This window comes from Pleurodeles waltl, chromosome 11, assembly GCF_031143425.1.
Source record: "Pleurodeles waltl isolate 20211129_DDA chromosome 11, aPleWal1.hap1.20221129, whole genome shotgun sequence".
In the NCBI taxonomy this organism is placed as follows: domain Eukaryota; kingdom Metazoa; phylum Chordata; class Amphibia; order Caudata; family Salamandridae; genus Pleurodeles; species Pleurodeles waltl.
The window spans coordinates 898,780,324-898,807,983 of record NC_090450.1 but is presented as its reverse complement, the minus strand read 5'-3'; the positions used below and the strand labels follow the sequence as shown (position 1 = coordinate 898,807,983).

The following is a 27,660-nucleotide window of genomic DNA, read 5'->3' as shown; positions in this document are numbered from 1 at the left end:
AGAGGAAAGGCAGTCCACAAGAGAACACTCTCCAGGTGGGTTGTTCTTTGCATTAAAATCTGTTACTCTTTGGCAAAGAAGGATCCGCCTGAGGGCATTAGAGCTCACTCCACCAGAGCTAAGTCGGCCTCTTCGGCCTTGGCCAGGGGTGTTCCTGTGGTTGACATCTGCAAGGCCGCAACTTGGTCGTCCCTTCACACTTTTGTGAAACATTACTGTTTGGACTCTGAGGTCAGAAGGGACGGTCATTTTGCACGGTCAGTGCTGCAGGATTTCTTGGTTTGACCATTTAGGCACCCACCGCCGGGCGTGGTACTGCTTTGGGACTCTATTCATGAGGTGAGGAATCCACAGGTAGTTGTATCCATCAGAAGAACGAGTTACTTACCTTCGGTAACGACTTTTCTGGTGGATACATTAGCTACCTGTGGATTCCTCACGGTCCCACCCGCCTCCCCGTTGCCTTTTTGGTCTCTCCAAGCAATCCTTGAGTGTGCTCCTTTTGGTCTTCAAAGTTGCAATACATTTTGCATGTATGATATTTGTATATATGTGTATATGTATATATAAATCTATATATATATTGGGTATATACATGATTCGTATGTATAAATATATTTATTTGTTTAAAAAAAAAAAAAAAAAAAAAAAGGTTATATTAAATCTACAGCTATTTTATTGCAATGTTGTGTGATTTACAATATTAAGAGATGTTGCTTTGCTCTTTCATTGCATTGGGTTATTATTATTATTCTCATGCACGTAAAAAATGTTGGTACTGTCATCGGCACGTCGGCGAGGACTTCTTATTGCCTGTATGACGTCAGACGGCGTCGCGTGGGCTAGAGTGACGTCCTCGTCGACGTGCAGAGACTAGTAAGAAGATTTCCGTCAAATGCTGGCGCCATGGGAGTATTCATGAGGTGAGGAATCCACAGGTAGCTAATGTATCCACCAGAAAAGTCGTTACCGAAGGTAAGTAACTCGTTCTTTTGGCAGCAGTGGTGTTGTTGTCGTTGTTATGATGTCAAATGATAGTAATTCACTGTAAATTTGTATATAGGCACTGTGTCTGATGTCCTGAGGAGGCCAAAAAACTGAAAGGCCGAAACGCGTCGACCATGTGTTGGAGGAATGTCTTGAAAATTTTTTGAGCAATGGAATAAAAAAAATAGAATGGTATTGTCATTACTGAGAGTTATCACCCCTGAAAGAAAAACGATACCAAGCATCATTACATCATGATAGAAGACTGCTTGCCACATGATGGTTTAGCAGCTTTATTGGTATAAAAGACTGATTCCAGTTCTTTGAACGACTTGTAGATTGATTCCAGTGCTTTGAACTATTTGTTTTTATTGATAGATTTTTTTCATTTGTGTATATTTTGTACTTTTTGTTATGTGTTTTAGTTTAAGAATCACATGTACCATATGTATTATAGTATTCACGCAACTCCACTTTTTGATATGAGTAGAATAGAGAGACACAAAAACACTGAGAATTATTAAAAATAAATTTAGGACAATAATTGTCCACAATGATTAATTGATGTTTTCATTGTTAATTCGTTAACACATCCATTTATCCCAATTGTATATGGAGAATGGTTTATTCACTTTTCACCTGTGGCACAGGATTCGGATGCTCAGCAAGCGCAGGTGCAGCATGGAGACCAGAGGTATCCTGCCTTCCCAGCTCCGGGAGTGGATCTAGCAGCATTTTTAAATGCCATGTTTTCTATGTTTAATGCTATGGCCCCTGCTCTTGCACCGTCTGGTCCCACGGGTCCTTTAACATTGTTGTTGGGCTCCCCGGGTCCTTACAAGGCGGCGCCGTTTATGCCTTTCTATCCGGCTGAGGGTGCCGGTTCGGTACCAATGACGTCACCTCAGAGAACTGCGGTTCCGATGACATCGCCTTCTAGACCTACAGCGCCAATTTCATCACACTTTCAGTCGACACCGATGATGTGGCCTCAGGTGTCCGTGGCGCCGATGGGATTCGCTCCAGGGCCGGATGGCTCCTGATTAGATCGAAGTCAACCTTCTTCTCCTGGTCCGCGCCTTTCAGTTCTGAAGCCGGTGTCATCGACGTCAGCTAATTTTATGTCGACGCCAAGACAAGAGGCCAGGCTGAGGTCGCGTAGAAAGGCTTTAAGACTTTTGGAGGAAGAGGAGTACCAGAGGCAGTTGTTGGAAGAAGAGGAGATTGTGGAGCCCTTGGGGGAATATCAAGGGCTTGACTCGGCCAGTGGGCTAGACACTTCCCCGGAATAGGACCTTTCTTCACCAGGGGAGTTTACGGAGGAGGCGGCCTCTTTCCATACCTTGCTCAGGAAGGCAGCACATTTTTTGGATCTTCTGTTGCGTGCTGCAGAGGTCAAGACAAATATCTTAACTGAGGTCCTGCACCCTTCTTCTACTTCGGCGGATCAATTGCTTCTGTTTAATGATGCTCTTACGGAGCCTATATTAGAGGTATGGAGGAAGCCTGTGTCGTCACCTGCTGTCAACAGATCTGTGGCAAGGAGGTACAGGGTGGCGCCTGGGGATCCAGGATTCTTGTCAAAACATCCTACCCTGGAGAGTCTGGTTGTTCAGGCCCTAGTTCCACATGGTCTGCACCAGGCTCCTTCCCTATGATTGTCGGACAGGGAATCCAAGAGGATGGAGCAGTCTGCGAATAAAACTTTTTCTTCTTGCAGTATGGCCCTCAAGGCAGCAAATGCTACCTGTGTTTCGGGTAGATACGTGCACACCCTGATGGATTCAGCTAGGGCTATGGTTCCGGACCTGCCGCAGGAGGTGCAGGGACAATTTGGAGAACTTCTGTCGGATGCTCTGGCTGCATATTCACATATTCATATTCACAAAGCAGATAATCCGGTCCGGATTCTACAGATTCGGTGGCCAGGGCGATGAGTACCTCTATTGCTACCAGGAGGCATGCATGGTTGAGGTCCTCTGGCTTTTCCTCTGATATACAGACTTCTCTCTTGGACTTGCCCTTTGATGGGGAAAAACATTTTGGTGCTAAAGCTGACTCTGCCTTAGAGCGCTTCAGAGTCTTTGGGTCTGCAGGCCTCCACTACTACTCCTTTCAGGTCCTTTCAGAGGTTCCGGGGTTTTGGGCGTGGAGTTGTTTACCGTGGGAGACCCCGTCCACCGTCCAACAGCCTACCAGCCTCCCTTATAGTCCTTTAGAGGGCGGGGGAGGGTTCGGTCAAGAGGGGCCACCCAGCAGCACCCTTCGTCGTCCTCTTCCTCTGGAGGACAACAACAAGGGAAGCAGGCCTAGTTTTCTGCCCATTTTCAGCCATTCTTCTCCTGTAGGGGGAAGATAACGTCTTTTTCTCCACGAGTGGAGTTAATCACATCAGACTGCTGGGTTCTGAACATTGTGAGGAAAGGATATACTCTCCCTTTTCAGGAGTTTACCCTTCCCATCCCTCCCCGTCCCTCGTTTTGTTCAGAAGACCATCTCCTGTTGTTGCAGTAGGAGGTTTAAATCCTGTTGTCAAAAGTTCAGTGGAGTTGGTTTCAGAGCAGGAAAGGGGTCAGGGTTGTTATTCAAGATATTTTCTGATTCCCAAGAAGGACGGTCGATTGAGACGAATCCTAGACCTGAGGATTTTGAATTGGAACAGGAAAAATTCAAGATGCTGACTCTAGCACAGGTACTTCTGGCGTTGAACAGAGAGGATTGGATGGTGTCTGTCAATTTGCAGGATGCTTGCTTTCATATCCCTATACTCAAGTAGCACAGGAAGTATCTCCGGTTTGTGGTGGGGTCGTAACAGTACCAGTTTGCGGTCCTTCCGTTTGGTCTTACTTCAGCACCTCAAGTCTTCACGAAGGTGATGGCAGTGGTTGCGGCAAGTCTCAGAAGGAAGGGGATATCTGTATTCCCTTACCTGGACGACTGGTTGATCAAAGTAAAGTCTCCAGAGCTCGTGTTGCATCACTTGCAGGTGACAACACAGTTGTTGTTCAGTCTGGGTTTAACGGTAAACGTGCCCAAGTCTCACCTGGAGCCCTCTCAGTGCCTCCTGTTCATAGGGGCAGTACTGGATACACCATTGAATCGGGCCTATCCTCTGCCTCAGCGGATTCAGGACATCCAGGCGTTGATTCCAATGTTTCAAAATGGAGCGGTTGTTCCAGTGCTCAAGGTCCTATGCCTGCTCGGTCTGTTTGCTTCTTGCATTCTGTTGGTCACTCATGCACATTGGCACATGAGAGCTCTCCAGTGGCGCCTCCGCAAGCAGTGGTTTCAACACAAAGAGGATCTCGAAGAGTCAATAACGATGTCCAAAGACGATGCAGCGGATGTACTATGGCGAGCTGTGGACGCCAACCTTTCTCAAGGAAGGCCGTTTTCACTGCCGCCTCCATTGGCCACGGTCATGACGAATATAAACAAGGAGGGAGGACTAGGGTCGTATCTTCTCTGCATAGAGGCTCTGCGTCTCTGGTCCTGGCTTCGGGACCATCGGATTAGTTTGGTAGTGAATCATCTGGCCGGAGTGCTGAACGTACGTGCGGACACTCTCAGTCGACATTTTTCAGTCGCTCACGAGTGGCGTCTCCATCCGAATCTGGTCCTGCACATCTTTCAGATGTGGGGTTTTCCAAGGAAAGATCTGTTTGCCACTCGGGAGAACGCGCACTGCCCGTCATTCTGCAGTCTCCAGTATCCGATGCAAGGAGCTTTGGGGGATGCATTTCAGATCTCTTGGTGCAACCAGTTGCTTTATGCATTTCCACCCATACCTTGATTCCTGAGGCTCTGTGGAAGATTCGCCAAGATCAGGCTCGGGTCATTTTAATAGCCCCGGATTGGCCAAGAAGGGTGTGGTACACAGACCTTCCTCAACTTTCACTGTGTCCTCCACTCCGTTTCCCACTCAGGGCAGACCTCCTCTCGCAGTCGCAGGGGTGGGTTCTACACCCCCACCTCCAGAGCCTGCACCTTCATGCCTGGAGACTGAACGGGGCAACCTGAGCTCTTTCTCTCTCCCACCAGAGGTAGTGGATGTTATTCTGTCAACTAAGACCGTTTATGCCGGCAGGTGGGCAAAATTTGGGGCTTGGGGTGGAGAGAAGCAAATTGATCCTTTGAGGGCCCATCTCTCCGATGTTCTGTTTGCTTTAGCACAGAAGGTTTGTGCAGTTGCTACGGTTAAGGACTATTTGGCGGCACTGTCAGCCTTTCTTTGCCTTCCAGATCAGCCCCCCATGTTTAAATCACCTATTGTTATTAGGTTCTTAAAGGGTTTAACTAATAGGCTTCCTGACACTCCTTTTCATATGCCTCAGTGGGATCTGAATCTCGTTTTAACTTTTTTAATGGGGTCACCGTTCGAACCCATGTATTTTTGCCCGCTAAGGTTTCTAGTTCTTAAGACGGTTTTTCTGATAGCTATAACCTCGGTTAGGCATGTTGGTGAGCTTCAGGCTCTCCCTGTTAAACCTCTCTTTACTTTATTCTTTCCTGATAAAGTGGGGCTGAAAACCAGGGCGGCTTTCCTACCTAAAGTTGTCACTCCCTTTCACATGGGGCAGACCATTACCCTTCCATCTTTCTACCCTCCTCCTCACCCCTTGAAGGAGGAAGAGAGGCTCCATTGTTTGGACCCCAGAAGGGCTCTCAGTTTTTGTATTGAGAGGACAAAAGACTTTCGCTTGGAAGACCAGCTGTTGGTGGGATATCTTGGAAAGAGGAAGGGCAGAGCGGTACATAAAAGAATGAACTCCAGGTGGGTCATTCTTTGTATCAAGGTTTGCTACATTCCACCAGGGCTAAGTCCGACACTTCGGCTCTGGCTAGAGGGGTTCCGGTGGTGGATATTTGCAAGGCAGCAACTTGGGCGTCCCTCCACACCTTCGCAAAGCATTACTGCTTGGACTCTGAGGTTAGGAGGGACGGCCATTTTGCACGATCTGTATTGCAGGATTTCTTGGTGTAACCAGTCAGGCACCCACCTCCGAGTGCGGTACTGCTTTGGGACTCTATTCATAAGGTGAGGAATCCACAGGTAGTTGTATCCATCAGAAGAACAAGTTACTTACCTTCGGTAACGCTTTTCTGGTGGATACATTAGCTACCTGTGGATTCCTCACGGTGTCACCCGCCTCCCCGTTGCCTGTGTGGTCTAACCAAGTAATTATTGAGTGTGCTCCTCTTGGTTTTGTGGATTGGTGTATATTATGTATATATGTTTATATGTATATATATAGTTCATACTAGCTACCTGTGGATTCCTCACAGTCCCACCCACCTCCCCGTTGCCTGTCTGGTTAAACCAAGATGTTTGTTCTAAAAGTGTATATAGATTTTGGTGATTATGTGTATATAGAAATGATGGTTATAATTCTATTGCATCATTATGGTTTTATGTATATATGCATTCATTTGAGCTATTATGAGGTCGGTTTTTACCTGTTCGCCTCAAAGGCACGTAAAAAATGGGTTAAACTGACGTCAGCCCACCGGCGAGGACCTCTTATTGGCACTGTGACGTCAGACTGAGTCGCATGGAGCCGTGCAATTGTGACGTCCTCGTCGACGTGGAGTGCTGGGAAGAAGATTTTCCGTCAGATGCTGGCGCTTGGGAGAATTCATAAGGTGAGGAATCCATAGGTAGCTAGTGTATCCACCAGAAAAAGCATTACCGAAGGTAAGTAACTTGTTCGTTAGGGTTATTTTAGGTTAGTGTTCAAAGGCAGGGATGGATAAACAAAGGTTAGGAGTAAAAGGAGGATTTGGGAGGTTTCTCCTCCCCAAAATAATAACATACTGTAAAGAAATGGCTCCCTGTTGCAGTTACCCCCCACTTTTTGCCTGATAATGATGCTGACTTGACTGAGAAGTGTGCTGGGACCCTGCTAACCAGGCCCCAGCACCAGTGTTCTTTCACCTAAAATGTACCATTGTTTCCACAATTGGCACAACCCTGGCCCCTAGGTAAGTCCCTTGTAACTGGTACCCCTGGTACCAAGGGCCCTGATGCCAGGGAAGGTCTCTAAGGGCTGCAGCATGTCTTATGCCACCCTAGGGACCCCTCACTCAGCACAGACACACTGCTTGCCAGCTTGTGTGTGCTGATGGGGAGAAAATGACTAAGTCGACATGGCACTCCCCTCAGGGTGCCATGCCAACCTCCCACTGCCTGTGGCATAGGTAAGTCACCCCTCTAGTAGGCCTTACAGCCCTAAGGCAGGGTGCACTATACCACAGGTGAGGGCATATGTGCATGAGCACTATGCCCCTACAGTGTCTAAGCAAAACCTTAGACATTGTAAGTGCAGGGTAGCCATAAGAGTATATGGGCTGGGAGTCTGTCAAAAACGAACTCCACAGCTCCATAATGGCTACCCTGAATACTGGGAAGTTTAGTATCAAACTTCTCAGAATAATAAACCCACACTGATGCCAGTGTTGGATTTATTAAAAAATGCACACAGAGGGCATCTTAGAGATACCCCCTGTATTTTACCCAATTGTTCAGTGCAGGACTGACTGGTCTGTGCCAGCCTGCTGCTGAGAGACGAGTGTCTGACCTCATGCGGTGAGAGCCTTTGTGCTCTCTGAGGACAGAAACAAAGCCTGCTCTGGGTGGAGGTGCTTCACACCTCCCCTGCAGGAACTGTAACACCTAGCAGTGAGCTTCAAAGGCTCAAGCTTCGTGTTACAATGCCCCAGGGCACTCCAGCTAGTGGAGATGCCCGCCTCCTGGACCCAGCCCCCACTTTTGGCGGCAAGTCCAGGAGAGATAATGAGAAAAACAAGGAGGAGTCACTGGCCAGTCAGGACAGCCCCTAAGGTGTCCTGAGCTGAGGTGACTCTGACTTTTAGAAATCCTCCATCTTGTAGAAGGAGGATTCCCCCAATAGGGATAGGAATGTGACCCCCTCCCCTTGGGAGGAGGCACAAAGAGGGTGTACTCACCCTCAGGGCTAGTAGCCATTGGCTACTAACCCCCCAGACCTAAACACGCCCTTAAATTTAGTATTTAAGGGCTCCCCTGAACCTAAGAATTTAGATTCCTGCAACAACAAGAAGAAGGACTGCCCAGCTGAAAAACCCCTGCAGAGGAAGACCAGAAGACAACAACTGCCTTGGCTCCAGAAACTCACCGGCCTGTCTCCTGCCTTCCAAAGAACTCTGCTCCAGCGACGCCTTCCAAAGGGACCAGCGACCTCTGAATCCTCTGAGGACTGCCCTGCTTCGACGACGACAAGAAACTCCCGAGGACAGCGGACCTGCTCCAAAAAGACTGCAACTTTGTTTCAAGAAGCAGCTTTAAAGAACCCTGCAACTCCCCGCAAGAAGCGTGAGACTTGCAACACTGCACCCGGCGACCCCGACTCGGCTGGTGGAGAACCAACACCTCAGGGAGGACCCCCGGACTACTCTCCGACTGTGAGTACCAAAACCCGTCCCCCCTGAGCCCCCACAGCGCCGCCTGCAGAGGGAATCCCGAGGCTTCCCCTGACCGCGACTCTCTGAAACCTAAGTCCCGACGCCTGGAAAAGACCCTGCACCCGCAGCCCCCAGGACCTGAAGGACCGGACTTTCACTGGAGAAGTGACCCCCAGGAGTCCCTCTCCCTTGCCCAAGTGGAGGTTTCCCCGAGGAAGCCCCCCCTTGCCTGCCTGCAGCGCTGAAGAGATCCGTTGATCTCTCATAGACTAACATTGCAAACCCGACGCTTGTTTCTACACTGCTCCCGGCCGCCCCCGTGCTGCTGAGGGTGAAATTTCTGTGTGGGCTTGTGTCCCCCCCGGTGCCCTACAAAACCCCCCTGGTCTGCCCTCCGAAGACGCGGGTACTTACCTGCAAGCAGACCGGAACCGGGGCACCCCCTTCTCTCCATTCTAGCCTATGCGTTTTGGGCACCACTTTGAACTCTGCACCTGACCGGCCCTGAGCTGCTGGTGTGGTGACTTTGGGGTTGCTCTGAACCCCCAACGGTGGGCTACCTTGGACCAAGAACTGAACCCTGTAAGTGTCTTACTTACCTGGTAAAACTAACAAAAACTTACCTCCCCCAGGAACTGTGAAAATTGCACTAAGTGTCCACTTTTGAAATAGCTATTTGTGAATAACTTGAAAAGTATACATGCAATTGAAATGATTCAAAGTTCCTAATGTACTTACCTGCAATACCTTTCAAACAAGATATTACATGTTAAATTTGAACCTGTGGTTCTTAAAATAAACTAAGAAAATATATTTTTCTATAACAAAACCTATTGGCTGGATTTGTCTCTGATTGTGTGTACCTCATTTATTGTCTATGTGTATGTACAACAAATGCTTAACACTACTCCTTGGATAAGCCTACTGCTCGACCACTCTACCACAAAATAGAGCATTAGTATTATCTATTTTTACCACTATTTTACCTCTTAGGGGAACCCTTGGACTCTGTGCATGCTATTCCTTACTTTGAAATAGCACATACAGAGCCAACTTCCTACATTGGTGGATCAGCGGTGGGGTACAAGACTTTGCATTTGCTGGACTACTCAGCCAATACCTGATCACACGACAAATTCCAAAATTGTCATTAGAAATTGATTTTTGCAATTTGAAATTTTTCTAAATTCTTTAAAGTCCTGCTAGGGCCTTGTGTTAGTCCCTGTTAGCATTGCTTTTAGAGTTTAAAAGTTTGGTAAAAGTTTGAATTAGATTCTAGAACCAGTTTAGTTTCTTAAAAAGTATTCCAACTTTTAGAAGCAAAATGTCTAGCACAGATGTGACTGTGGTGGAACTCGACACCACACCTTACCTCCATCTTAAGATGAGGGAGCTAAGGTCACTCTGTAAAATAAAGAAAATAACAATGGGCCCCAGACCTTCCAAACTACAGCTCCAGGAGCTGTTGGCAGAGTTTGCAAAGGCCAACCCCTCTGAGGATGGCAACACAGAGGATGAAGATAGTGACTTGGAGGAAAATTCCCCCCTACCAGTCCTATTTAGGGAGAACAGGGTCTCTCAAACCCTGACTCCAAAAATAGTAGTCAGAAATGCTGGCTCCCTCACAGGAGGGTCCAGCCTCTCTGAAATCACTGAAGATAACTCCAGTGAAGAGGACATCCAGTTAGCCAGGATGGCCAAAAGATTGGCTTTGGAAAGACAGATCCTAGCCATAGAAAGGGAAAGACAAGAGATGGGCCTAGGACCCATCAATGGTGGCAGCAACATAAATAGGGTCAGAGATTCTCCTGACATGTTGAAAATCCCTAAAGGGATTGTAACTAAATATGAAGATGGTGATGACATCACCAAATGGTTCACAGCTTTTGAGAGGGCTTGTGCAACCAGAAAAGTAAACAGATCTCACTGGGGTGCTCTCCTTTGGGAAATGTTCACTGGAAAGTGTAGGGATAGACTCCTCACACTCTCTGGAAAAGATGCAGAATCTTATGACCTCATGAAGGGTACCCTGATTGAGGGCTTTGGATTCTCCACTGAGGAGTATAGGATTAGATTCAGGGGGGCTCAAAAATCCTCGAGCCAGACCTGGGTTGACTATGTTGACTACTCAGTGAAAACACTGGATGGTTGGGTAACTGGAAATGAAGTGTATGACTATGTTGGGCTTTATAATTTGTTTATGAAAGAACACATTTTAAGTAACTGCTTCAATGAAAAGTTGCATCAGTATCTGGTAGACCTAGGTCCAATTTCTCCCCAAGAATTGGGAAAGAAGGCAGACCACTGGGTCAAGACTAGGGTAACCAAAACTTCCACTGGGGGTGACCAAAAGAAAGGGGTTACAAAGCCTCCCCAGGAGAAAGTGGGTGACACTAGAAACAAAGAAAAAGAGTCCCCTGTAGGCCCCCAAAAACCAGACCAGGTGGGTGGGCCCAGAGACACAACCCAAAACAAAGGTGGGTACCAGGGTAAGAGCTGGGATGCCACTAAGGCATGGTGCCATAACTGTAAACAGACAGGGCACCACACCAAGGACACTTCTTGTCCCAAAAACAAACCCCCTAGCAAAATCCCAGGGGTGACCAGTGTAGCCATTGGGGATGACTCCTCAGATGAGGAGGTCTTCATAGCCTTCAACTGGAAAAAGGGCCCAACAGGTGAGTTGGAGATTCCAGAGGGAAGTAGACACTTCCACCACCTACTGGTGAATGGAATCCCAGCCACTGCCCTGAGAGACACTTGTGCCAGTCACACTATTGTGCATGACAGGCTGGTGTTCTCAAACCAGTACATCCCAGGTGAGATGGCCAGAGTAAGAGTTAGCCCAGACAGGGTCACTGATAGGCCTGTGGCTTTTGTGCCCATAGAAGTGGGTGGGACTTTTAGCTGGAGAAGGGTGGTAGTCAGTACAGACCTCCCCCTTGATTGTCTCCTTGGAAATGACTACCCAGAGGTTAGTCAGAGCCCAAGAGAGGAACTGGTCCAGTGCCAGTCCTCTCCCAAGGATTCTGGAGTGCCTGCCTCTGCAGTAAATGCAAGTAGGCCCCAGAAGAGAAAGAAAAGGAAACAGAGTAGGAAAGGTGGACAACCTTTAGCCAAGGTTCCAGCAAGCCAAGGAGATTCTGCTCCAGTAGGGGAGAACTCCAAAAGTGGCTCTGATAAAGTCCAACCTGACCCACAAGAAGTCCTGGCTAGTCAGGCAACTGTTAAGCCTGAGTGGGTGGCTCCTCAGCTAACAGAAGAAAGAGTGGAAGAAGGGTGTTTACTACAAGATGTGGTAACCCCCCACTCTAATACAGCAGACAGGCACCCTGAACCCAAAGAAGCCTGTAACTTAGCCCCTTCCCTTGTAGGTGAAGAGCTAAAGGTGTGGTTCTGGGCACTGATAGCTGTCAGTGGCCTCTGCTGGGTGTTAGCCTTTATGGCTGCACTATCCTTGGCATGGTGGTCTGACCCCATGCCAAATAGCAAGTTAGGCCCCCTGACCCTGTTGGTCATGGTGGGGTTACTCCAGCTCTGGGTAACCTCTTTGGGTAAGCTAGGGGTGACCCTGGCTAAGATAAGATTAGCAGAGGTGGATACCTCTAACCCCAAAATAGAGAGAATGGGTGAAGACATAAAAAGCACAGACAAGAGGCAGTTCAGACTAGGTCCTATCACTGTGGAAGTGGGTCAGTTCCCCAGAGGGAATGACCTGAACAGGAGGATGTAAGGCAGAGTAGGCCCTGCAACAAACCAGCCTATTTCCTCTACTCTTCCTCGCCTGACAGACTAGGAAGACTCTCCCAGCTTTGGCTGAGTCTCCTGGCCTGTGGGCTGGTGGGGGCTTGTGTAAAGAAATGGCTCCCTGTTGCAGTTACCCCCCACTTTTTGCCTGATACTGATGCTGACTTGACTAAGAAGTGTGCTGGGACCCTGCTAACCAGGCCCCAGCACCAGTGTTCTTTCACCTAAAATGTACCATTGTTTCCACAATTGGCACAACCCTGGCCCCTAGGTAAGTCCCTTGTAACTGGTACCCCTGGTACCAAGGGCCCTGATGCCAGGGAAGGTCTCTAAGGGCTGCAGCATGTCTTATGCCACCCTAGGGACCCCTCACTCAGCACAGACACACTGCTTGCCAGCTTGTGTGTGCTGATGGGGAGAAAATGACTAAGTCGACATGGCACTCCCCTCAGGGTGCCATGCCAACCTCCCACTGCCTGTGGCATAGGTAAGTCACCCCTCTAGTAGGCCTTACAGCCCTAAGGCAGGGTGCACTATACCACAGGTGAGGGCATATGTGCATGAGCACTATGCCCCTACAGTGTCTAAGCAAAACCTTAGACATTGTAAGTGCAGGGTAGCCATAAGAGTATATGGGCTGGGAGTCTGTCAGAAACGAACTCCACAGCTCCATAATGGCTACACTGAATACTGGGAAGTTTAGTATCAAACTTCTCAGAATAATAAACCCACACTGATGCCAGTGTTGGATTTATTAAAAAATGCACACAGAGGGCATCTTAGAGATACCCCCTGTATTTTACCCAATTGTTCAGTGCAGGACTGACTGGTCTGTGCCAGCCTGCTGCTGAGAGACGAGTGTCTGACCTCATGCGGTGAGAGCCTTTGTGCTCTCTGAGGACAGAAACAAAGCCTGCTCTGGGTGGAGGTGCTTCACACCTCCCCCCTGCAGGAACTGTAACACCTAGCAGTGAGCTTCAAAGGCTCAAGCTTCGTGTTACAATGCCCCAGGGCACTCCAGCTAGTGGAGATGCCCGCCTCCTGGACCCAGCCCCCACTTTTGGCGGCAAGTCCAGGAGAGATAATGAGAAAAACAAGGAGGAGTCACTGGCCAGTCAGGACAGCCCCTAAGGTGTCCTGAGCTGAGGTGACTCTGACTTTTAGAAATCCTCCATCTTGTAGAAGGAGGATTCCCCCAATAGGGATAGGAATGTGACCCCCTCCCCTTGGGAGGAGGCACAAAGAGGGTGTACTCACCCTCAGGGCTAGTAGCCATTGGCTACTAACCCCCCAGACCTAAACACGCCCTTAAATTTAGTATTTAAGGGCTCCCCTGAACCTAAGAATTTAGATTCCTGCAACAACAAGAAGAAGGACTGCCCAGCTGAAAAACCCCTGCAGAGGAAGACCAGAAGACAACAACTGCCTTGGCTCCAGAAACTCACCGGCCTGTCTCCTGCCTTCCAAAGAACTCTGCTCCAGCGACGCCTTCCAAAGGGACCAGCGACCTCTGAATCCTCTGAGGACTGCCCTGCTTCGACGACGACAAGAAACTCCTGAGGACAGCGGACCTGCTCCAAAAAGACTGCAACTTTGTTTCAAGAAGCAGCTTTAAAGAACCCTGCAACTCCCCGCAAGAAGCGTGAGACTTGCAACACTGCACCCGGCGACCCCGACTCGGCTGGTGGAGAACCAACACCTCAGGGAGGACCCCCGGACTACTCTCCGACTGTGAGTACCAAAACCCGTCCCCCCTGAGCCCCCACAGCGCCGCCTGCAGAGGGAATCCCGAGGCTTCCCCTGACCGCGACTCTCTGAAACCTAAGTCCCGACGCCTGGAAAAGACCCTGCACCCGCAGCCCCCAGGACCTGAAGGACCGGACTTTCACTGGAGAAGTGACCCCCAGGAGTCCCTCTCCCTCGCCCAAGTGGAGGTTTCCCCGAGGAAGCCCCCCCTTGCCTGCCTGCAGCGCTGAAGAGATCCGTTGATCTCTCATAGACTAACATTGCAAACCCGACGCTTGTTTCTACACTGCACCCGGCCGCCCCCGCGCTGCTGAGGGTGAAATTTCTGTGTGGGCTTGTGTCCCCCCCGGTGCCCTACAAAACCCCCCTGGTCTGCCCTCCGAAGACACGGGTACTTACCTGCAAGCAGACCGGAACCGGGGCACCCCCTTCTCTCCATTCTAGCCTATGCGTTTTGGGCACCACTTTGAACTCTGCACCTGACAGGCCCTGAGCTGCTGGTGTGGTGACTTTGGGGTTGCTCTGAACCCCCAACGGTGGGCTACCTTGGACCAAGAACTGAACCCTGTAAGTGTCTTACTTACCTGGTAAAACTAACAAAAACTTACCTCCCCCAGGAACTGTGAAAATTGCACTAAGTGTCCTCTTTTGAAATAGCTATTTGTGAATAACTTGAAAAGTATACATGCAATTGAAATGATTCAAAGTTCCTAATGTACTTACCTGCAATACCTTTCAAACAAGATATTACATGTTAAATTTGAACCTGTGGTTCTTAAAATAAACTAAGAAAAGATATTTTTCTATAACAAAACCTATTGGCTGGATTTGTCTCTGAGTGTGTGTACCTCATTTATTGTCTATGTGTATGTACAACAAATGCTTAACACTACTCCTTGGATAAGCCTACTGCTCGACCACTCTACCACAAAATAGAGCATTAGTATTATCTATTTTTACCACTATTTTACCTCTAAGGGGAACCCTTGGACTCTGTGCATGCTATTCCTTACTTTGAAATAGCACATACAGAGCCAACTTCCTACACATACTTAGAAAATTTTGTGTGTGTTTTCACACATCTAGTCATAGATAGATCGTTAGAAAGATGTATATATATTTGTAAATGTATATCCACTGAAAAAACATAGGTTAAAGGGACATTTATAGTTAGGTGAAAATGTCAGTTAAAACATGCATTTTAAACATACAAAGCCACTGATATTCACCCTCGTAATTATATCAAGTAACCTTAATTCATGCCCTAAGGTAACTATAACTTGCACCCCCTGCCATGCACATTTTTTGATCAATAATTCCATTGCAGATGTTGCAGTGATATTACAATGATGTCATAGAAGATGATATGAGTAATGTAATATGTGCGATAATTAACAGTGCCAGGCATGGGTGCAAGGTATAGTTATGTATGTCGATATTTATATACAGGGGTTGCTTATCTGAGAAGGGTAGGACACAGGACCTGCTCATAGGCTCTGCGTCCAACCCCATGCCACTCACGGCCTTCAGCTGTATGTGGTGTGAGGTTGGCTGTCCGCAAAGGGTTGGACGTAAGCACTGGCCACAAGCCATGCACAGCAGCTGGTTGACTGCCCTGCGGTGCATGTGATGGGAGCTTGGCGATTGGTGTGGTGATAACATTATTTTAGGCAAAAAAATAGAAATTCACTGAAAAAGCCAAAGCCCAAAATAATGTTATAGTTCGGTATGGTAATATAATTTGTTCCATTTAAAAAAAAAAATTAGAAATTCACAGAAAAAAGCAAAGGTTAAAGGAACATATCATATTAAACTTTAAAAAACCACTGATATACACCAGTTATAGTTACTTCAAGTAACTATAACTCATGGGCGAAGGTAACAATAACTCGTGCCCTTTCCACGCACTGCTACTTACCCCACATGTTACATCACTCATGGCATAATCTATGACATCATTGATAGAATGACTGCAACATCTACAATTTCATCATTGATGACAAGACTGTTCGTGGCCGGTGCGTGACTTACAGTTATCTGAGGGCATGGTATGTTTTAACTGACATTTTCACCTAACTGTAACATCCCCTTAACCTTTGCTTTTTTCAGTGCTTCACGCATCCCATATATACAAACATATGTAAATGCATATTATCCATTGGTGGTTGCAACTTGTAGTTGTCAGTGTTTCCATAGGACATTTTCACCTAACTGTAACATTCCCTTTAACTTTTTCTTTTTTTACAGTGGAATACATTTATATATTTTTACCCAGTAGTGGTCGCCACTGATTAGTTACAGTTAGGTCAGTGTTTCCATAGGATTTTTATTTTGTGTTGCTAATAACTTGGGGACCGTTTGACTTTCTCTACAAACATTTCCTAAAACAGTGCTCTTTTTTTCTCCTTTATTTTGCATGGAAACTTTCGGGTGATCCGTTGAGCAGGGCCAAGAAAAAGGGGGTCCCAAATAAGCAAAATCATAGACATTTTTGGGCAGGACTACAGCAAAAACCTCTGAATGGAATTACATCAAAGACGGGTGTTTTTTTTTTTTTTGTTGTAGTTCAAAATGTTATTGTTGTCACTGACATATTCACCAAACTAAAATGTTACTTTAACCTTTGAGTGTTGCAGTGAATATATGTAAATACATGTATATGTAAATATATACATGCACAGACACACACACAATTACACATATATTTAATACATCCTCATAAAAATGTGTGGTAAAGGTACATCATGTAATGCAACACGTTATAAAGGTCAACAACACTGTATTACATAGATGGTAATGGCATGCTTTGTAAAAATCTTGAACCTTATTTAAAGATTCACCCAGGGTAAGGCTCATCATGACCAAGTCTCACAGCTTCATCCTACAGATGTGTGTGTGTCCAGGCTGCATGACCGTGGAGAAGGTTAATAGCAGAACTGAACACCCTTTAGCAACCAAGGATAGTTAACATGCAGAGCTCATTCCGACCAACCCTGTTAACTTCTAAGATGATTTTGTACAGTTTTGCCTGTCGCCCGTTTTTTATCCTGTGCTTTTTTTATTCCATTCTTTGTGATTCTAATGTGAAACAGCTGTCATCTTTTTTCAATTTGTCATGGAAGGAGTGATTCTGCCTTAGAAGATACCGTGTTGCTAAAGCGTTTTGGTTGTTCCAGCACAACTTGTTCCAGCAGTACCTGGTATAGACCTCATCTTGATAAGACTGAATGCATGGTCTATGAATGTCTTTGTATGACTTGAATATATATTTTTTTCCACTTTCTATTGACTTAAATATAGGCGGAATGGAGCTGTCACACACATAAAGATCCAGAACACTGGTGATTACTATGATCTGTATGGAGGAGAAAAATTTGCTACCCTTGCAGAATTGGTTCAGTATTACATGGAGCATCATGGGCAGTTAAAAGAGAAAAATGGGGATGTAATTGAGCTGAAGTATCCCCTGAACTGTGCAGATCCTACATCTGAGAGGTGAGTGATGGCCACTTTTGTCAGTAGTGTAATTGAATCAGTAGGGCTGGAGTCCCGTTTTTACCCTGTTTGAAATTTTCCTGCTAAAATACATGCCTACTAAATAAAATTTGTGGGAGTTTTTTCATGAGCGCAGGACAGATAGGGTTTACTGAGGTCAAAGTAGAAGGATAAGACCATCTATCTCTGGTGTCCTGGGTTTTTGCCTCATTGTTGAACTGACAGTGAGCCCCAAATACACCGCATTAGCACTTGGCACTCAGGATAGCAAATACGAGATTTCCAAGCCATACTGGGAGGGTGATGTAGGATAGAAACTCAGAGCATAGTGAGACACATGTTAGTGTTTACTTCTATACACACACACAGTCCTGTACATAAAACATGCAGTACACAAATATCAGGGCAACATTCACTGTTTGATTGAGTTTCCTGGTATTAGTGAATGTTTTTCCCTGTGTTAATGTAGTACGACATAATTAGTTCAAGCTTGGGTGTATTACTGTTGTTAGAAAAATGATGTATACCCCATTTGTGTTCCATAGGACCTATGGCTGTGTTCTTGGTAGGCCTTAATAGTCCCCAATGTAAGTCACAGTTGTTTCTCAGTGTTCCCTTGTACTATACCCTAGATCTTTAGTCCATGGTATGTTGGCCTGCTTCTGCTGGGTGAGGGCAGGGTATACACTGCTCTCAGTGGTGTGCGCTCCTGCACTGCCCACCAGTAACATTTGAACAGACTCTGATTGCTGAAATTTGCTCCTGTCTCTTGTCTGCTTCTTGTGCGTAGTTGTGCACTCTGGTTTATCAGGCAGGGAGGCTGCTGTTTGCCATCAAAGCTCGGCATTCAGGTGGATCTTCTTTATTTGTTCTTCTTTCATTTTAAACGCAACCTCACCAGCCTAAGTTATTTGCCCACCCCATATTGCATTTGTCGTCTAGTAGAGGTTTTACATAACCACTGGTTCTAAAGGACGTTTGGTTTCTTCTGCTACAATCGCTGAAGTGCATTCACAGTTCTCTAGTTGCCGCTCAGTCACAGTGTTTGGTCTTCGTACAGGGAAAATTGTGGAATGCTCTTGTGATTTCTGATTGCATCAAACTATCACATGTGCTTCTGCTAAATGCACACCTCAGCTTCCCCAGGATCTCCAGGCCTCGCCAGTTGGCCTGGTGGTGCAGATCCTCTCCTGTTTTGCAGGAGGTTGTGTTCCTCTCCTCCTTCCTCCTCCTTATAATACTCCTTTCATAGGTCACCTCTTCCTGATGCAAATATACATCCAGCACCCCTCTTCAGCAGTCAGTCAGCTCCTTTCCTCGAAGGATCCTGGCTGATGAAAAATCTTGGCATAATGTTTTTTGTCCTATTCTTATGTCAAGATTGAAACACAGAGTTTGTGTAGTTCCACAGGTCTAGTTGTGGGATCAGATTCAGGCAGTACTTGCCCTTTGCATATTCCTTCTAGGTGGTCTGGCCATAGTCTTTGCCTCACATTGTCAGTTGAAATATGAGGTAAAGTTGGAAGTCCCATAACTTCCCCACGTAACTGCCACTTAGCTTTTTGGGTGTAGCACATCCATGGAACAGTGGAAGAGGAAAGGCCAATGGATTCACCTACAGTTCAAATGAATCTTCTGTGTCCTACCCTTCAGATCCTAGAGTCTGTTCTACAACAGTGGACCTCAGGACTGCTCCGGAGAATCCCCACATTTCTGTTTAGGCTTTCTCCAACCTCCATCTGACGTATCTCTCCATGAAATCAAAATGTACTCCTCGGATGCCACAGCCGCGTGTAACTAACACACACACACACGCGCTCGCTCGCTCGCTCACTCACTCACTAGCTCGCTCGCTCACACACACACACTCGCTCGCTCCATGCTCACTCCATCGCTGCACGTACCTGAACTGCACACAAGTGTGACATCCATGTTGCTGGGCATGTATTGAAGGACCTGGGTGTTGTGATCTGGCAGACCAAATTAAAAACTCAGGAAAAGCCAGGAAGCACCTCTCCCTGACAGGTTAAAAGGCATGTACTGCCAATAAAATAAGTAAAGGCAATGCTCTAGATCAGTGGTTTTTAACCTTTTGCATCTATGGACCACAACTTTAAGTTTACTGGAGCTCAAGGATTCCCCCATAGTCATTACTGGAAGACGGGGACCCCGGCCTAAACATTGCCGATAATTTGATCCGTGAAACAATACACAAATAATTCAGTAACAACCATTTGTCCGACACATACATAAATAACACATTTTATTTAATTTGCAAACAAATATAAATAAAAAATATATTTTTAATAGGAAGGTTGGAGCTTTTCTAAGTTCAATTGAAGCCACACATCTTCCATATTATATTTTCTTGGTGCACCTGCACTGCTCTCAAGAATCAATCTGAGGATACTAATTTACTTTTTAGCCTCAAATTCCTTGACATTTACAAAACATTTTAAAAATTTTCAGTGGTACATTTAGCCACTTTATTTATGTACACTTTATTAATTTGCTTATATGATTTCAATTTCTAAGCAGTCGTGGGACCCCATGGAAGCTTCACGGACCCCCAGAGGTCCCTGGATCACAGGTTGGGAGCCACTGTTCTAGGTCATTGTTTCCCAGTCACAAGTCAATTTGTGGTGGATTACAAAAGGCCAAGCAATAAATAAAGATGCCGCTAAAATCTGTAGTTATCCTGTTACATTTGCTGTGATTGAAAGACTTAGGTGGAAGTTCAGGCAGGCTATGTCTTCTGACAAATTGTTGCTTATTTTTTAACAGTGGGAGTGGTGTCTACAGGCTCCTCTCACTTTGCAGTGACAGAATGAAAAGTAAACTGAATTGTGTGTCAGTCTTACTGGGGTACATGGAGTGTGAAAGGAAAGGCTGTAAGATGTATGTTTTGTAATACAGCATCATATGAATACTTGTAAATGAACTGTACACATTCAAAAGTTAGGCAAGCTAAAATGAAGCACATATTTTTTGTAAAATTCTGAAGTGTGATGGAAACAAATATTTTATGGGATCAAAACAATTCAGGACACTTTACTTTGTGGTGCACAAATGATAAATATTCACTTAAACCTGATTTTCACACATGATCATTTGTGTATGCAGTATAGTTTTATCAGTAAAACTGTATGTCTGTGTCATTGTAGTGTCTTGCAAGACAGAACTCTCTTGGCTCCAAATGGACTTAGTAGCAGTTTGATGTAATTGATAGAATAGAATGTAATGAAAGCTTGGTTTAGAATGTTGACGTTCACAGGTACACGCAGAGGAATAAAGATGCACGATTTAGAGCTCTATGTGCGGTGTAGTCATTTGCTGGTATTGAGGTTGGGGAGGACACTACAACTGCTGACAAGATAGAGGATAACTAACTCAAAGAAGGACTGTGCTGTCATAGAGAGTTTGCTGTGGTCCAGGCAAACTGCTCATGCGTGCCACATGTGCTTCCGTCAAAAAGCTGAGTTGATGGTTGGTGGTTGTGGAGTCAAAATGCAAGTGTAATAATAATAATAACTTTTATTCGGTATGAAAAAATTCATCCATTACAATAGATAATCTTCAATACATTTGTTAAAATTAGCAATATAACCATAAATAATAAGAACACCCATCAGGAATAAAAACATATATAACCACATACATAGAAACAATAAAATAGAAGGATTCATTCTAAAAACTCTACATTGTTACGCCAAGTAATAGCTCCCTTCAGGAATGATCCCAGCCCCTTCCACACCAATACATCTGAAGCCATCTGCAGCCACATAAAAGCCGGACGATATTGCACAAAACCCTTGGGCCTTAGGAGAGGTAATAAAAAACGAGTTCTGAATGATGCATAAAAAACACAAAACAAAGTAAAATGGGGCAAGTTCTGTTGGGACACCCCATCACAGGGGCAGGGTCTAATACATTTGTCCCCATACTGACCTAACGGGAAACACAAATTAATTCTAATGATCCCCAAACGGAAACGGGTTATGAGAGACCTTTCCCTCACATCCTTTATCTCTAAGAGATAGCGCTCAGGACCTACCCACATCTTTAGCATAATGAAATCCCTGATCGATTTTTTTCCCTAAGGCCTCCACCTCCCTCCTGTTCTTCTGGATTTTTAAAAAATTCTCCTTAACCCATTTCTTATCACACCTGGTCAGGCCTACAGGATAATCAACCAAATCAGGCCGCCCCAAATCATGAGCCATCTTCCTTATGTGCATCAGCCAGGGAATATTCTTTATATTGTCACAAGCCAGACAATCCTTTAAGATATCCCTATTCAGAGTGGCGTGTTCGTTAGTCCAAATTGAAATCCATAGCAGAAGGGGAGCCAACTGAATAGTGTCCTGGACAAACTCAAGCTCCAGCTCCAAATGAAGGCTGAAACCAGGGATATTTTGTCCAACTCCCAATAGCCTTCTACAGAACCGATTTTCTTCCACCGTAAGGGCTCTGGAGTCCCTATACCCCCAAAGAGCAGCACCATACAGCAGAACGGGGAGGCATTTCCGCCTATAAATTTCAAGCAAGGGATTGATGGGTTTACTACCTACCCTTACAGCAAAGTCAAAAGTTGTGCCAACTACTGCATGAAAAAGCACACCCCTTCTGGCAATACAAGGTTTCCAAGATCCTTTCTCATCAAAAATAATCCCTAGATATGGAAACTCATGGACCCTACTAATAATTTGATCCTCCACCCTTAGCTCCCCCACCCTACTCAGGGGTCTTCCACACACCATAAAATGAGTTTTCTTAAAATTGACCTCTAAACCCAAAGCTGACATAAAGGAGGCATAGGCTCTAACTGATTCCCGGAGACCATTCATAGTACGGGCCATAAGGACTGCGTCATCCGCGTACGTTAGTACAGGGATATCAGTACCATTCACCTTTGGAACATCCCTACAATGTTTCATCAGAAAATCAGACAATCCATTTGTATATAGAAGGAACAAAGTAGGAGCCAGAACACACCCCTGGCGCACACCCCTTGACAGCTTAAAGGCCTCTGAGCATTCCCCATTCGACCCCACCCTAACATTAGCAATCGTCCCAGAATGTAAGTATCGGAGCAACTCTACAATATTAGGATCCAGCCCTAGCTGATTTAATCTTTCCCATAATATAGACCGGTTCACCTTATCAAAGGCACAGCTAAGATCCATAAAAGCAAGATAGAGCGTACCTTTCCTAGCCTGCGTGTATTTGCCGAACAGCATCAATAGGTTAAGACATTGATCTCCCGTGCCAAGGCCTTCCCTGAAACCATACTGATCCCGACTTAAAATATCATTCCCTCTCATCCAGGACTCCAGGCGCCTTAAAATAATCCGTCCCAAAATCTTCACTGAAGAGTCCAGTAGAGAAATAGGGCGGTAGGACTTAGGATCATTACGGTCGCCCTTTTTAAACACTGGGACAATACATGCCAGTTCCAAGAGGCAGGGATACCCACAGTAACTGCTGCATTGAGGACATTTAAGAGAACAGGTGCCCATAACTGGGGGTTCGCTTTATACAGGTCCATAGGGATCGAATCCGGGCCCGGAGCTTTATTGCATGCACTACTCTGTATCGCATCCATAACCTCCTGGAGCAAAAACCTAATTGCTAGATTGGGAGCCATCTCATACTCATTCTCCCGATTATTTCTTAGGGGAGAACCCTCGAAGATACTACAAAAGTGAGTTACCCATGCTTCCGGGGCGATGTTACAGCCAAGGCCCTCAGATGTGTCTGTTCCAAAGGAACAAAATTAATCACACACCTAATCCATGCCTTATCAGATAACTTAGCATCATAGCCCGCAATATTCCATGAGATACGTTTACACTGGGGGGTCACCTCTTCCCGTATAGCCGGGGTCTTGGCGCATTGTCAATCCACCCTTCCAGGGATAGATTACTGTTAGTGACAGTTCTTCTGCTTGTTGCCTGGTGACTCTTCTGACCCAGGGGGGGAAACCTACCAGAGCCCGAAAAAACCCCGGCACTCAATTGCATGTGGTCATAAAAATAGCCCAAAGGGACCATACCATTTGTACCAGGTCTAAATACAGCAGGGCAGTAGGTAGAAAGGAGCCTTTGACTCAGGGCTGGGTATCTGACATTTATAATAATAAAATCATCAACCCCCACCTTATTTTTGGGCCCAACCCATCCAATTCTTCTGGCAAGCAGAATATCGTTGAAATCCTTACATGAGAAATCACAATTCTTACTCAACCAATATCCAGCCTTGTTTATGAGTTGAGCCGTGGACTCAGTAACCCCAGGGGCAAGAGCAGGTACATTCGTTAATACCACCACATAAGGGGCACAAGCTGGGGGGAGATCCAAGCAGGTTAATTCAAGCCTGGCTGTCTGGAGATTCAGATTATTATTTCCAACCAGCTGTTGGTCAGCCCCCCCCGTTACCACAAATTCAGAATCAGGCTGCCTACTACAGCTAGGCCTATTGACAGTCCTATCCGCCCTTAATAAAGAAGTCAGTGCAGCCGGTGCAATCTCAGCATGAGCGCCCTGACCCCCAGAATTAACCAATAGCTGAGATGATTTGCCCAGAGGCCCCAATGGCCCTGCCGCGTCCTCCGGTAGGGGGCAACTCCTCGCAAGGATGAAATCGTCTGGGCGGGGCCACACATCCACCTACACAATGCCTCCCCTGACTACCCTGCACAGATATCAGAGAAACTGCCTTTTCTATGGCTGATAGTTTTGCCACAACGGGGGATAAAATCTCCAGGATCATTTCACGAAATTTTGACAAAAAAATAGTAACATCACAACCCAGCTGCTGGCAAGGTGCAGGGTCACTAATCGTACCCTTAGGGAATTCCAAGGGGGATGTTTTCGATTTGGGAATCGATTTCTTTAAGGACTTTTTTTTCCTCGGGTGGGGCTGCATTTATCCAGGGGGCAGGCCGGGGGAGAAGATAATAAGTCTTTTGCTTCTTGTGGAAGGGCCTTGGCCACCAGAACCCTCTGTAGTCTCTATTTGCTCAATTTGAGCAGGTTCAACAGCAACCATAGCTGTACCTTGGTCTCCTTCCGGATAAGTCACCTCCACATCCACAACCTCACGAGGACCACTATCTATTGGGGCCAGACGCCAGTCCTCCAGTTCCGTTGATAGCCTCCTTTCTGCCAGATCAATCTCCTTTGTTACGACCCCGACAGCTCTTGCAAGGAAGGAGTCCAATGTGGTGGTACCACTTCCCTGTCTACTGCTGCCACCACCCCCTCCCATGGGGCCAGTTAACGGACCTCTTTTCCTGCCCATATTAGCAAAATGTTTCAATAACGAAATAACCAACAAAACAGAAAAAAAAAAAAAATATTGAAAATATTAGAATCCCACTAAGACTCACTAAGAAGGTTCCGAAATGATCCCCAATATATAGTAAGTACACAATAGTCAACCTTTCACTGGAGAGGAAAGAGGGGTGGCCCAGCCCAGCCTCTAACAGGCGATGACGGGCGCAAGACGGGCCTGCCCTTGGCCCGGGCGCCGCCCGCGCGCGTCCCGCGTTTGCGGGAGCGCGAGTCCAATTTAAAGGGCTCCTGCCCCGAAAGTCAGTGTTGCCGCCGGCCGCCTCCTCTATGACGCGCTTCCCGCGTTTGCGGGAGCGCGAGTCCAATTTAAAGGGCTCCTGCCCCGAAAGTCAGTGTTGCCGCCGGCCGCCTCCTCTATGACGCGCTTGACAATGCAAGTGTAAAGCATTTGAAGATGAAGCATCACTGAGAAGTATACGCATAGTCGGTCAAGAAACTACGACCAAGACCATACTAAAATATACAGTGTCTGCCATGCAAAATAAAGTTATACATAGTACAGAGTGTTAATGCTGAAGGCGGATACAACCAGGTTTACATAGTGCAGTCCAAGATGATTATAACTCGCCAAAGAAAATTGTGAACAGAAGTGATGCTACAAGGCAGAGATCAACCAGGTGTCAGAAAATGCAAACTGGTGTGTATAAAGAAGGAAATAAATAACTCACCAAGCCTACTAAAGGGAGCCATAGTGGCACAGTATTTGACGAACTGGCTCAAGGAGAAGTGGTCAGGGTTGTGCTTGCAGAGCTGTCCATCCCCAAAGCAGTTGCCCTCCAGGTTGCCGATTGGGACTCAGAACAACTTCATAGGTCTTCAAAGAGCAAATAGTTGAAGGCAACAGTTGGACTCATGAAATTTGACGATGGCAGCAAGAGAGAAGACACGGTTCCAATTAATGTCAAAGGCGACCCTGAGGCCCACACGTCAAAGACTCTAGAGAAAGTTTGCATAAGCATGACCAACAAACGGCGTTGGAGAGTATGCTACTTTCTACATCATTAAGTTCCATGCTAGGATACAATGCTGCCGCCTTCCTGAAACCACCACCTTGCGATTCTGCCAAAAAGCAAAATATTGGCAATAGATGGACTGTTTGGATAGAGACATTTGAGAACTTAATTGATGCACTTGAAGAGGCTGATAACAAAAAGATTATTAAATATCTCAAGAATTGTGCTGGTAATGGTGAAAAAGAAATCATAAAGGAAATGCAGAGAACTGACAAAGAAGTCACGTAATGTCAGATTTAAATGCTTTGAAAACCAAGTTCAATCCAGCACCAACCATTGATTATTAACAATACATTTTCAGGCAGAGGAATTCAAAATGTTGGTGAAATCATCCATGACTCTGTGGAAAGACTGGAAGCACTGTAAGTTCAATTAATTTAATGACGAAAAAGCGGTGCGTCTTAAGAGTTATTGATGGATGTTTGTCAGAATCATTCAGACTGGAGCGGGTGTTGATGGCTGCAAGAACTGAAGAGTGTGCTGAAAGACAAGCTGCTGACAAGGATACCGAAAGTGCCCAGAGCGAGTCCGTCATGAACGTGAAAAGTAAACCGAAGCAAAATACTGAAGGTCACATGTAAAAAGAAGTTATGTTTTAGATGCAGATGTTTGTTTCCACATGAAGGCACTTGTTCTGCCATTGGACAGATATCTAAAGGCTGTAGGAAAGAGAACCCTTTTGTGATGATGTGTAATGCGAAGGAAAAAGCGCGTCATGGCATGAAGACAAAATGGTTGTCAGACAGTTCCAGAAACAACGTTCTCGTGCCACAAAGCTAAGCAACATCATCATTTGGGGTGAATTGATAGTAAATTAAGTTGAGCGTCATCTAAATCATTGTCAAACAGTTCTTCTGTTTCAATATCAAGTGAAAGTGAATTTGGTGACTGTGTCATGTCGATGCTTACCTCAGAGAAACACAAGCATGTCGGACTGATTACATGTGAAGAGAAAATGTCAGTCAAAAATATTCGACATGCCAAAACAGCCAGATCATATAAACACTGTCTAAAGGTTACATTAAAAATAAATGGTTGTTCAATATCTTTCATTATCGACAGTGGTGCATTAGTAAATATAATGGCTGAAGAGAAATACAATCAACTATCTCCATTACCACGGCATACGCCACAGAAGACCAAAGTGTATACATGAGCTGAATTGACCCCATATAAATTAAAGGTTCATTTGTAGCGACAGTGAAACATAAGAGAACTAGTGTACAAGCACCGATCCATTCGCTCCAGGTTACAGCATTAAGTGCCTGTTTACTCAGCTTCAAAACAGCTGCTGATAAGGGACTGATTTCTGTGAATTGCAAAACTAATGCTCATAACAAAATAGTAAGTCAGTTTCCTTCATTGTTTCATGGTTTACGAAAGCTTAAGACTATGAAAGTAAAACTGCACATTAATAAAGATGTTGTCCTGTTGCTCAAAGGCTACACAAATTGTTTTGAAATGACGTTATTGAGCGTTCCACTGGTTCAACACCATGTGTTTCTAAGTTAGTAACAGTGTCCTAAAAGGACAGTGAAGGAGCTGTATGCATCTACTTTGACATGCGTCAGGCAAACAAGGCAATAGAATGAGAACTACATCTAGGTCCACACATTGCTGACATGATAATGCAATTGAAGGGTACAAAGGTCTTTTCTCGCCTTGATGTAAATAAAGTTTATCATCAGTTGGAACTTGAAGAAAGTTAAAGGTATAATGCAAACTTTCCTACACATGTTGGTTTGTTTTGTTACTAAAGACTTAGTTTTGGTGTGTCATCGGCTGGAGAAACCTTTCCAAGATGTCATTTGACGTATCATACAGCATGTTGTGAATGTGTTTAATTATTCGATTATAGCATTGACATATTAGTTATT

General features: G+C 45.7%; 1 protein-coding gene across 1 annotated transcript in view; it reads left to right on the top strand.

Annotated features, from left to right (window-relative positions):
- PTPN11 (protein tyrosine phosphatase non-receptor type 11) overlaps positions 1-27,660 on the top strand; it is a 477,212-nt gene that overhangs the window by 96,638 nt on the left and 352,914 nt on the right. Inside the window, exon 3 of the mRNA XM_069214808.1 lies at positions 17,221-17,415. Coding sequence (XP_069070909.1) covers positions 17,221-17,415 — 195 coding nt within the window. The remainder of the gene's footprint in view (positions 1-17,220; positions 17,416-27,660) is intronic.